Here is a 12,763-nt window from a genome sequence, read left to right on the forward strand (position 1 = left end):
CCATGACACTCTACCCAGGGCGATAGCTTCAGGCTCTGTCTTTAAAAAATATAGATAGATAGATAGATAGATAGATAGATAGATAGATAGATATGTGTGTGTGTGTGTATATATATATGTATAAAATGTATCATCTACCATTTTATGTGACCAGTGATTCATTATATTGCCATGGCTAAGTAACAGTTTATTAAAGTTACATGTGTACAGTACGGTTCTTTGAAAACAGGGTTTTATTTGTCACTGAGTTGATTTAATTGTATTATTTAATCTTATATCAGAAGATATCCCACTGTGATGGATAAATTATATGTTCTGATTATTTAACCACTTTTCAAATAGTAGTCTTTGGACCAGTAGTGATGAATACCAGTATTATTTAACAGATATATTTAATAAGATTACAGAGATAAGCATGATAGAATTGCTTGAGGGAGGCAGAATGTAATTACCTGTCCAGGACAGTAAGAATTAATATCCCTGCTTAGATATGAAGTTACTCAATAATGACTTGCAGAGGAACATATTGTTTGTCACATCTCTGAAACCTCTTTCCACTCTACTCTGGTTTCTAGTGACCACTGCTGTATTTGCAGATGTCCTGGAGGTCCACTGCCTGTTCAGGGGCCAGCAGTCTTTCTCTAGCACTCTGATGCTCCCAAAGGTCCCTTACAATCCTGGCCTGCTTCTGCTTACTGAATCACAATACAGTAATATGATGGTCGCGTGTGACAGAGAAAAGCCTTGCAATAGCAGCATTTTGCGGCTTATGACCCGTGTCCAGAATGGCCCCTGGGAAGGCATGGAAGTGAATTTGAGATGTCTGAAAATGGTGGGGAAGTAGTAGAGTCACTACATTAAAAGTTCATCTTCTTTAATGTACACAGCTATGATTTAATAAATTTTTTTTAAAAAGTTCATCTTCTCAGATTGGCAGAAAAGCAACTTGGCACTGCAAAATTAAGTGTGCTTAATAGTTTAATCAATGGTTGGCGCTTTATCTCCAGTCATTCTTTTTGAACCCTGGTGCCTCATTTTTTGTAGGACAGTGAACATAGCACCAGCCTGACGAGGGAAATGGACAGCCTGGGCAGCAACCATTCCATTCCAAGTATGTCCGTGAGCACAGGCAGCCAGAGCAGCAGTGTGAACAGCATGCAGGAGGTCATGGACGAGAGCAGCTCTGAACTTGTCATGATGCACGACGATGATGACGAAAGCACAGTAAATTCCAGCCCCTCTGTCATGCACAGGAAGGTAGGTTTCACGGCAACTAGGCTTTGCCAGTCTCAACCAAGCCAGCTCAGGTCACTTGGCTTCCAGACATTTGAGTCACCCTTTTGTTTGTTTGTTTGTTTGAGACAGAATCACTACGTTGCTCTTGGTAGAGTGCTGTACTGTCACCACTCACAGCAACCTCCAACTCTTGGGCTTAAGCGATTATCTTGCCTCAGCTTCCCAAGTAGCTGGAACCACAGGCAACCGCCGCCACAATGCCTGGCTATTTTTTGGTTGCAGTTGTCATTGTCGTTTAGCTAGCCTGGGCTGGTTTTGAACCCGCCATCCTCAGTGTATGTGGCTGGTGCCGTAACCACTGTGCTATGCGTGCCAAGCCTGAGTCACCATTTTGTAACTGAAATGTGGGACTAAACCTAGCACTTGACGGTTTTCTTACAAAAAAAGTTAACAAAGTACTATTCCCCAGGCTACATCTGAGCCTATTTCTTTATCTTCATCTTCCTTTCTCATTTTTCTGATATTTGTCATCATCAATAAATGAAAACAAATAAGTTGAAGAATCCAATGAGTCCTTCTTAAAACCAATAACCTTAAAACCGTAGACCTTCAAGGGTTCCTGAGTGTAACCTATTGTTGTGTCCTTTTAGAAGAACACTCTTTCCAAAGTATATTTCTTAATCCATATTCCCAACATACTACAGTAGAACCTCTGTAAGCCGAGCACCCGAGGGACTATAACAAACTGGTCAACATACAGAAGTGGGCAACATAAGAAACTAGGCCTACGGTACTGATATGTACACGCGCTGCATGTCCAGTCTGTGAAAATTAGGTCAATGGAGGGAGGTAGTTGACTATGGAGGCTCTACTGTATTTGTTTTAGAAACAGTTTCTACTCCATTCTGCTGTTTCTTTAATTGTTTGTAATTCTTCTAAATCTAGCCCCCTACCAGCTTAAATATTCTGACTTTTGAAGGAATGATTCTATTTTTTATTTTGGTGTTCTTTTCCGATAAAGATCCTCATTTTATAAAAGCCTGTGAGAATTTATAAGTTGAAATACTTAATGAAAAATGCGAAAAAAAAAATTTAAAGCTTCTTTTAGAGAAATTACTATGAGTATTTCACAGAATTATCAATACTTCTCTGTAGAAATTCTCCAAAAGTGTTTTGAGAGTCCTTAGGTAAACAGTCCGTAGTATGGAAAAAGATAGCTTCTAATTTTTTCCTTTTCAAGTACATGTGAGGACTGTATGTACTTATTGTGATGAACAGCAGTGATCACATTCTAATTTCATTGAGAAAGCATGTTTAAGAGGTTTTTTTTTTTCCACTGAGATTCTGTTGGTTACACATTTTTCTTAGGAGAAATAGGAAACTGACTAGGAAAGGAGGAAGGGCAGGAGAAAATATGTTGGTGCCCATTTACAAATAGTGGATGAATACACATCTACTTCTGGAGTTGTTGAACTTAATTATTCACAAATGTTGGTGGGGACCTCTACTGTGTGCTAGGAACTTTATACTCCCCCTCAGCTGTAGAAGAAACAAAATAAATGTGGTCCCTTCATGGAGCTTTCCATCCATGGGAGAGATTAAGCAAATAACTACATACCATAATGTAATTATTGTTTGTGACAAGCCTGGCCAACATAGTGAGACTTCACCTCTACAAAAAAAAAAAAAAAAGAAGAAGAAGAAGATAGGGAGGAAGGAATTAGCTGTGCTTGGTAGTACATGCCTATAGTCCTAACTACTTGGGAGGCTGAGGCAGGAGGTTTGCTTGAGTTCAGGAATTCAAGGCTGCAGTGAGGTGTGATCACACCACTTGCACTCTAGCCTGGGCAACAGAGCAAGACCCTGTCTCTAAAGAAAAAAAAAGAAAAAGTAATTATGAAACTTGCTTCGAGTGAAAGGAGGACTTCATCTAGCAGGGAGTAACAGAAAGCTACCTGATGAGGGGACATTTAAGCTAAAACTTCAAAGACAAGTGGAAGTTAGCTAGCTTAGGGTAAGAGATAGGGGTGAGTCCGAGAGCAGCAAGTACAAAGGCCCTGAGACAAAAAGTGCTTTGTATGTTTGAGGAAGAGGGGAAAGCCAGAAAGGTGAGAGCTCAGTGAGCTATGTGGACAGTGACTTGGGACCAGAGAGACAGCAAAGACTCGGATTATTAGGAAGCCATGGAAACAGTTTGAGGAAAGGAGTGACATCAGACAGATGCAGAAACCTACTGAGGACAGCATTGCCAGCTGGCCTCTTTTGAACGTGGGCAAGTGGCCATGTATTTGAAGAGTAGAAAAGAAGATTTTACTGGACTGTCTTTTTGGAGGGAGCTATCCTGGGTGCTGACAGGTCTGGCTCTTTCCTTTCTATTGCCTCAGGGACTCCATGCGTGTAGGGAACATAAGAAGAATTCATTTGGCTCTTTTTACTCCACAACTACTCAGATAGGCACGTAGATTTAGAAGAATGATACTACTAGTATAATCAACAAGAAAGGAGAACCTGGTCTAGAACTCATTGGGGGTTTAATTTTAATTTCAGCATACTGTCGTAGAGCTACCTTGTGATAATATAGGTATTTTGAATACTTTTTTGTCCCTGAGGTAATCACTTAAGAAGAATAGATATAAGTTATATTCTGAAATTGAAGGCAGTCGTATTTATGATCCACAACAAACACATGTCAGGAAGAATTTGTTACACGGTGGATTTCTATTTTATTATGAAATACATGGAGGAAATAGGATGGAAGGAAATCAAAAACACATTTGCAAATCAAACTCTGAATGACTTAACTTTAAAATATAAGTAGGCTAGAAAAATAAAATATATATGAAAAACTTAATGTTAAATATGATATCTCTTCATGAAATCCATTTAGTTCTTCCACCAGAGTTTAAAAATATGTTATCTTTAAAAAGAGAGGAAATAAAAACATATTCATAAAGTATATATTGGTTGGTTTACTCAAATTCCTAAAACTTTTTCACTTGGGTACATAAACAAAATAGGACCTTACACACTCATAGAAAACTTTGTGTGTTGCACTTAGAAATGAAGAAGCTGGTTTGTAGTCCTGTCCATCGCCGTTAGTTTTATTTTACTTTAGAAAAGTCACAAACCTCTCTGGGCCTCAATTTCTCCATCTAGAAAATTAAAATTGTTCTGTATGATTTCAAAGTTCTCTTTCATGTCTAAAATCCTAGGCTTTTATTCCTATAATCTTTAAAGGGGTAATCTTTACCCACACTCACCAAGGACAAGGTCTACTCTTATCTCTAGCATTATATATTTGGATTCCACTTAAAATTTCCCTTGAAAAGAGTTTTTATCTTAAAAGCCACTGCCCCGGTTGGTTGCTTCTTCTTATGCAGATGGGATGGCTACCCTATGTTACAAATGGGTACAGATAACATTTGCACCACAGGCTGGATTCTCTGGGAAGCAGTGCCAAGACAGTTTATTCAGCCCTGCAGGATTTTTTAAAATTAGGAGGTTCTCTTTGGATCTACACCTGTGGGAAGGAAGCGAAGGAAGCAGCATTTGGCAGAGGGCAAAGTTGAACTGATACGCAGGCCCAGTGGCAGCCTCAGCCAACCCCACAGGGAGCCCTGGAGCTAAAGGGGCCTTTCAGAGTTCTCCAAGATGGGCAGAAATAGCCAGGCCTTGAGTCCTCAATCTAGGTCAGTCATTGAAGGGTGTGAACTTGGGTAAGGCTGCTCTGTGTAGCCGACACCATCCCTGTAGGAGCTGACAGCCACACAGTTGCTAACAGCACTTCCAAGCAGCTGGAATATATCCCTGCATTCCTTATAGGGATAACTGGGGGCATTTCTGAATCTGTCATAATTTGTGACCACAAAGATTTTCTTTTAGAAAAGAAGCAATATTGTTTTAGGAACATTTACCTGTTTTGCCTAGGTTCAGTCTAGAATCTTAGAAAAACCTATATATCATTAAATTACCATAAGATAAACAGTGTTCCAACCATTATCTCATTATCCTGTTTTATTTTCTTTTAATATTTGTCACTATATAAAATTATATATTCATTTCTTAAATTTTGTGACCAGAATGTGAATTCTATCAGGACAAGGGCTGTGCCTGCCTTGGTGAGCACTGTCTCCCCAGTGCCTTGTGCCCAGCATATCATAGATACTCAGTAGCTAACTACAGAATGAATGAATGACCAACCAACAACAAAAAAAGAGAATGAATGAATTACCAAATACTCAAGCATCACACCATTATGGTTATTTGGGGGAAAAAATGGATTAAAAAGAGTTAATATTAAATATCTTTATGGTTTGAATGAGTTAAATGAATAGAGTTTGTCCAATAATAATACCTAAAACCAGTAAGAACACACTTAATAAATACTAAAATATAAGAATAAGGGTGAGGAATTTTTTGGTCCCCCTTGATTGTTATAATCAAGCAGACATATCTTAAATTAGCCAAATCATAGATCTGAAACAGATTACCATTTTAGATAGGAAGTAAATTCACTTTTAAAGGCTGGGTGTAACTAGGGAGAGCGTGACTTGAAATTAACTGCTCTGCACCCAGAATAAAGATGCCCTGATTTTAGCAAGACAGTTCTACTATCACAAATCAAGCCCCCAAAGTGTAAAGTGGGACACTGAAAATTTTCCTTTGACATCAGAATTTCAGGTTACTTCTGTTTTCCAGTCCTTGCCTCTACTCTAAGTCTTTCCCAGGCCCTGAAGGGATCCTAATCTAATTTTCCTTTTTTGAGCAAGAATGATTTGATAAGTCTAAAAGCACACTCTGACAAAATAAACTTTAAGTGCTTATTCCTGTTCCCCCTGGCTGGGGTTGCCGCACTACTTTTCCCAGTAACAAGAGTATCACCTTCTCTCTAAACTGGTGGTTTCTCAAGAACCTTTCTTAGCCCCACTACCATCTAGCACAGTGTCTGTTACACAGTAAGCACTCACTAATTGTTTTGTGAACTAAATTGAAGTGGACTTTTATAGGACACAACTCTACACCTCGATTCTTGATCATTCACAAGTTGACGCTGGGGCAAACTTTTAATCCCCATTAGTTTCTTTGTTGTGGTCTCACCTGCTTCTTTCTGAGCCTCTGTCCTACTCTTTAAAATTATTGCATACAAACCAGTGGAAAACAGATTTTAACACTGTCCTAAGCAATAAAGTCTATATTTTTAAGTTTATCAATTAGAAGTTATACTTACTTTGCTATAACCTTTGCCTGCTACTGCCTTCTATTAATATAGATCATAAGACTTTAATATATTAAAAGCACTTTATTTAATAAATGTTGTTTAGGTATACCTAATGGACTCTGCAATGGCCCCCTTTTAGGGATTATTTAAGGAAAATCATGCTACCCTAACTCCTAAAACTTTACTTGGCCCTTCCTATTAGTCAGTGTTAGTTCCTTTTTTTTTTTTAACCTCCTTCTTTTAAAAAAAAAGAACAGCTTTCACCATTTTCATGGGAGAAAAAAAAGGAAATGTCCTTGAGGGGATAAGATGTTCTAGTTTAATTTTCACTTGCATCAGTGGCCTTCCTATTATTTTTCTGAACAGAGGGGTGGGTTCTGTGACTCTACCACTCACATTTGGCAAAGTAAAAGTAGATTACCATATGAAGGTAATATCTCCTAAGCAGAGCAGTCATAGACACCTCTCTGTAGTAACATCTCTATCCTCAGGCTTCCTCCCTAACTATCCTTCCAGGTTTAAATGCTGGTTTTCATATTCTCTTCCCCTTCCTCTAGCCCCAGCTTTTGATAGCTACACCTGCTTCAACAATAATTCAAGAATTTTGAAATGAACAAAACAAAAGAGAGGTGGTGGGTTTGCTGATCCCTTCTCCACAGCATGAAAAGCGTAGGAGTCTATAAAAAGGTTTCTTGTCACTAGATAAAAGCCATTTTTAGATGCATACCACCCCACCGCGTAAAGGTGTGCTTGTGTGTGTGTGTGTCACTATTTTACAACTTTCTTAGAGTACAGAGTGGCAGATTTTTATGAAATACAAATTTAAATTCTGTTAAATAATCCAAAAGAAAATGTCATTTTCTCACAATCTCCTCAGACCTACATCCTTGCACTTGTTTATTCAGCAAACATTTACTGAATGCCTACTAAGTATCAAGCACTATGCCAGGTGCTAGGGAGACAGAGAGTTTTCAAACCATATTCACTCTGCTTTCAAAAAGCCCACAGTCTCATGCAGAGACAGACAAGTCAGTATGATGAGTACATGATAAAGGTAAACCCAAAACCCATCAGAGTCCAAAGGAGTGACTTCCACTGTTTAAAAAAAATGCAAGTTAATTTAGAAACTGTAGGCAAGTGACCGCACCACAAATTTTCATTTTAGAAGTGTACTAATCAGACACTTCTTTTTAGAAGGGAAAAACTGCTAAATAAAAGTAAAACCCCTTATCCAAGGAGTAGTAGTAAAATTCTGATACTTCACACACTGCACTATATTATATAAAATTCAGTCGTTTTGGCTCGGCACCATAACTCAGTAGTTAGGGCACCAGCAACATACATCGGGGCTGGTGGGTTCGAACCCAGCCCGGGTCTGCTAAACAGCAATGACAACTACAACCAAAAATAGCTGGGCGTTATGGTGAGCTCCTGTAGTCCCAGCTACTTGGGAGGCTGAGACAAGAGAATCACTTGAGCCCAAGAGTTTGAGGTTGCTGTGAACTGTGATGCCACAGCACTCTACTGAGGGCAACATAGTAAGACTCTTGGCTCAAAAAAAAAGTTCAATCCTTTTTATGAAAGATTTTGAGCAAACGTTATGACAGCTTTTTTTTATCTAAACTTTATTTTTTTATGATGAAAGAATGTTGTCAATTTACCGGCTTTATGTAGGTTTACTTATATCATATTGGTATTGTTCATGGATGATAATGTGTTAAAAATGAATTATAAAAAGCAAAGATAAATTATAACCAAGCTATATTGTCTTGGTAAAATAGAACATATGTGTTCTTAATCTTCTAAAAGAATTCTTCAAAGATTTGGCCTTCTTAGCATTTGTAAATAATCTGCATCCAGTGACTAACTGCATAAAACTGACCCTTTCCATTATTAATTTTAAGATATGTGCAGTTCTGAAACTCTAGGAGCAGGTACAGCAGTCATTTTCAAAGGAACCGCTTGCTTTAAAGGGGAATATTACCAACAGATAATATATTCAGTAAAGTTAATACTTTAATATGTTTGGGCTTGCTTCTAAAGTCACAGCCCCCCCTCCTTTTTTTTAATTTTTTGAAATAGAGTCTCACTCTGTCACCCAGGCTAGAGTGTAGTGGTGCCATCATAGCTCACTGTAAACCCCCCTGGGCTTAAATGATTCTGCCACCTCAGGCTCCCAAGTAGCTGGAACTACAGGTAGAGGCCCCATGCCCAGCTAAGTATTGTTGTTGGGTTTTTGTTTGTTTGTTTTGAAACAGAGTCTCACTTTGTCATCCTTGGTAGGGTGATACGGCATCATAGCTCACAGCAACCTCAAACTCCTGGGCTCAACTGATCCTCTTGCCTCAGCCTCTCAAGTGACTGGGACTACAGACACCCGCCACAACGCCTGGCTATTTTTTAGAGACAGGGTCCTACTCTTGCTCAGGCTGGTCTCAAACTCCTGAACTGAGGCAATTCGCCTGCCTCAGCCTCCCAGAGTGTTAGGATTACAGACATGAGTCACTATACCTGGCCTCCCAACTAAGTTTTTTATTTTTAGTAGAGAGAGGTCCTCACTATTGGTCAGGCTGCTCTTAAACTCCTAGCCTCAAGCAGTCCTCCAGCCTCAGTCTCCTTGAGTGCTAGGATTACAGATGTGAGCCACTCTGCCCTGTGTCCCTCATTTTTTTTTTAGATTTCAAAATATTGAGAGTACAAATGCTTTTTACATAGGATAACTTTTGTTAAATCAGGGCTATTAGTATACCCATCACCTGACTATTGTTCATTTTGCTTCATTTAGTTGTCTTTAGAGTTTTGAACCTGTTTTATATAATAGAATTGAATATTTAAAAGTTAATTTCTTGGGCCAGGCATGGAGGATTGGCAATAAGAAATTTTTGTAATAATATGATTTACAAAAATAACTGGTGACACCAGGCTCCACATTGTCCACACAACACATTAAAACTTAAACTCTTAATTTAAAATAAATAAAAAGAAAAGAAAAAAAGCTCATGTACAAATATGTCTAATTTTATTATAATAGTTTGTTCTAGCTCTGATAAAAACTAGTACTTTGGGTTTAGGACCCTGCTTGTCCAATTAAAAGCCACACCATGTTTCTTGAAATGGGTACCCATTCTTAGACTAAAACTGTGTCCTATTCTGTGGTCTCTTACATAATATTTGAAGATTCTGGGGATGATTTCTGTTATGAAGCTGCTGTGGAAAACTAAGAATTCTTTTACAAAAGGAGAACAGTGTTAGGGGGAAGCCGGGGAGTTATACTATTAGCATTATTACATTTACAATGGATTAAAATTTTGGACCTAGTCTCTGAACTACTTTCTTTTTTTTTGTTTGTTTGGGTTTTTGTTGTTGTTGTTGTTGTTGTTTTACAGTTTTTGGCTGGGGGCTGGGTTTGAACCCGCCACCTTCGGCATATGGGGCCGGCGCCCTACTCCTTTGAGCCACAGGCACTGCCCACTCTCTGGACTACTTTCTAAACATTCATTATTTTAAAAATATATTTTAGTGGGTTATTTAATTATGTATGTGTCAACTAAAAGCAATACATCATTTCAAGTTTTAACTATTTCAGTATATTTCATCTCCCTTGAGTTCATTAAACTTAGAAAATATAGTGTGGATTTTAATTAGATAAGCAGGGTCCTAAGCCCAAAGTGCCAATTTTTATCAGAGTTAAAACAAACTATTATAATAAAATTAGATGTATTTGTGCATCAGTTTAGGTTTTGATGTGTTGCATGGACAATGTGGAGTCTGGTGTCACTGGTTATTTTTGTAAATCAAGTTATTACAATTTGAAACTGAGACTCCACCACACATTTCAGGTCTCCCTCTCAATCAGTGTACTTAATACACTGATAGCCAACTGAGACTCACCAAAACTAGGACTTCTTAATGTCTCCTATAAAACCACAGGCCTCTACCTAGTGTATCTCTTCTGATCACTGGCATTTAAGTCCTGCTTGCTTTTCTGGGACTGAAATATTAAGTTTCATTCTAAATATAAAAGTAATTTATTAAGAAATGCACGGTGACATAAATGGTAGCAAATCAGAGTGCCTTCCCCAGTGCACGAATCCCAGTCACACACATATTATCTTTCTTTTCCCTGTGAAATAAGAGTTCAGATTCCCTGAGAAATAATGTAGAATAATTTTAACTGACCCTTCAAGCATTTTCTTACAAATTTTTTTAAATGGGTCAAGAGATGCATTTTTTTTTAATATAAAATGTCATCTAATGGAACCTTCTGCCATGATGGAAATATTCCATATCTGCGCCAGGCAATATGATACCACTAACTATAGCTACTGAGTACCTGAAACATAGCTGGTATGACTTAGGAACTGAATCTTAGATTTTATTTTATTTTAACTAATTTTTTGATTAATTAATTTTTAATTAAAATAGCCACACATGGTGGTTATCTTATTGGCCAGCACAGCTATAGAATACCCCTTGAATTTGATACAGATGCCCTCACTTGCAAGTTCATTGACAATCTCTTCATTATTGTGTAATACATAAATTGGAAAAAAAAATTCTAAACAGAAATGTAATGGTATATACCTTCAACACATTGAAACACACTGAGGCATTTTTAATGTATAAAAGGAAAAAGAAAATCAGTCCATTGATAAATGTAATGTTGGATCTTGGCTTTTACATAAAAATCTGACTGTAAAATTTAATTTTCTTCAAGAATTGTGTATTTTGACTTTTTAAAAATTTTAGACTATAATAAAATTGTGTATTTTCTAAATCTCTTTAAATTTTATTTTCTGATGAAGGAAAGAGCAATTATAAAAAATTTCATAGTCACAGACAAAATGCAAAACTGACTTCTCACAAATGGTTTCTTCTACAACCCTAGGGAAATAAGGGATTAATTTCTCCTTCCACATTCTGAACATGTACTATTTAAAAATCCCCCATGGTTGTGCATGTTTTTGAGCTACAAATTACTATAGTTTCTTTTTTTCTGAAGGGTTAGAGCTATTTAATGACTGACCACTTCATCTTTTATAGAAAAGAGCATTGTCCTTTGAAAGCATTTTCCCCTTTAAAAGTCATTTCAGTTGCATTTAAGAACATCCATTATTATCCTTCCAGGGAATGCTATTTTTCACTGGGCATTAGAAAAAAATTAATCATCTTTGCCTATCAAGAAGCATAGGCTCTATTAAATCAGTCAAAGACATTAAATCCCAGCTTTACTCACTCTGGTGACCATACCGATGCTGAGTTGAGGAAGAATTTGTGAAAGTATCATTTGGTTAAAATTGTACGCCTGTCTCTTTAAATCTAAAAAAAAATCCTTTCAGAAGCTGTAGAGAGAAGGTGCTAGAACTGTGTACGATCATGACTGGAAAGCAGGATCCCTCAGTGACTGCCGAATCTTCCCAGCACAAGATAGAGAGGCAGTCCAGCACAAGCCTACACTGATTCTAGGCAGAACGATGATCCTACCGAACAGATCTCAAATAAAATTAAATTGAGAAAGCAGATCTTTCAAGGGAATGAGGCGGAGGCTCGCTTTTATGTTAAAAGCCACCAGCATCCTCCTTGCTAGACATGGACATGACATTTTTAAAGGAATTATCTGGTTACAGCGTTTTAAGCAAACTGTTCTAAGGAGTCTGTACATTGCATTGTTTTTTCTATTCTTTTTTTCTTTTGCATATATGTAATTCTGGAGGTAAAGAAAAAGCCTGCCAGGGATTCAGAAGGCATCCCACTAGCGATCAGCTGACATTCCTAACTGAAGGCTGCAATGTGTTGCTTATTCATTTTGTACCGTGGGAGCTGCGGGGACTAGCAGAGAGCTAAACTATGCATTTCAAACAGCAGTGCTTGTGCAGAAAGAGGGGTGAGAGAGAGGCAGCCGGCGAGGAAAGAGCACAGCTGGACTTTCTCCTTGTTTTTATCCATTTCTGCAGGATCATGTATTCATAAGGGATGAGGCGGGCCACGGCGATCCCAGGCCTGAGCCGCGGCCTACCCAGTCAGTTCAGAGCCAGGCCCTCCACTACCGGAACAGAGAGCGCTTTGCCACGATCAAATCAGCATCTTTGGTAAGCAAACACCCCTCTACCCACCTTCCCTTCCTTCCCCTCCTCCCCATCTGGCAGCCTCTCGCCCTCCCTGAGCCTCTCTCGGCTTCATGGACGGGAGGAAAGGAGTCAAGAATGTTTTCTCCCTCCTAATAATTTTATTCATTTTAGAAAAAATCTGTTGGCATAGCAACCTGATCTCAGCTATTTTAGCATTGTCTATGGCATGGAAAAAAAAAAA

At 38.2% G+C, this 12,763-nt stretch overlaps 1 protein-coding gene across 2 annotated transcripts in view; it reads left to right on the forward strand.

Annotated features, from left to right (window-relative positions):
• The window catches only part of TAOK3 (TAO kinase 3), a 93,110-nt gene that overhangs the window by 42,969 nt on the left and 37,378 nt on the right, over positions 1 to 12,763 (forward strand). For both annotated transcript variants that reach the window (XM_003789930.3, XM_023513315.1), the window contains 2 exons: positions 1,045 to 1,257; positions 12,409 to 12,543. In XM_003789930.3, the coding sequence (XP_003789978.1) occupies positions 1,045 to 1,257; positions 12,409 to 12,543 (348 nt within the window). The remainder of the gene's footprint in view (positions 1 to 1,044; positions 1,258 to 12,408; positions 12,544 to 12,763) is intronic.

Source organism: Otolemur garnettii, unplaced genomic scaffold (genome assembly GCF_000181295.1).
Source record: "Otolemur garnettii isolate 467f Iridium unplaced genomic scaffold, OtoGar3 scaffold00038, whole genome shotgun sequence".
In the NCBI taxonomy this organism is placed as follows: Eukaryota; Metazoa; Chordata; class Mammalia; order Primates; family Galagidae; genus Otolemur; species Otolemur garnettii.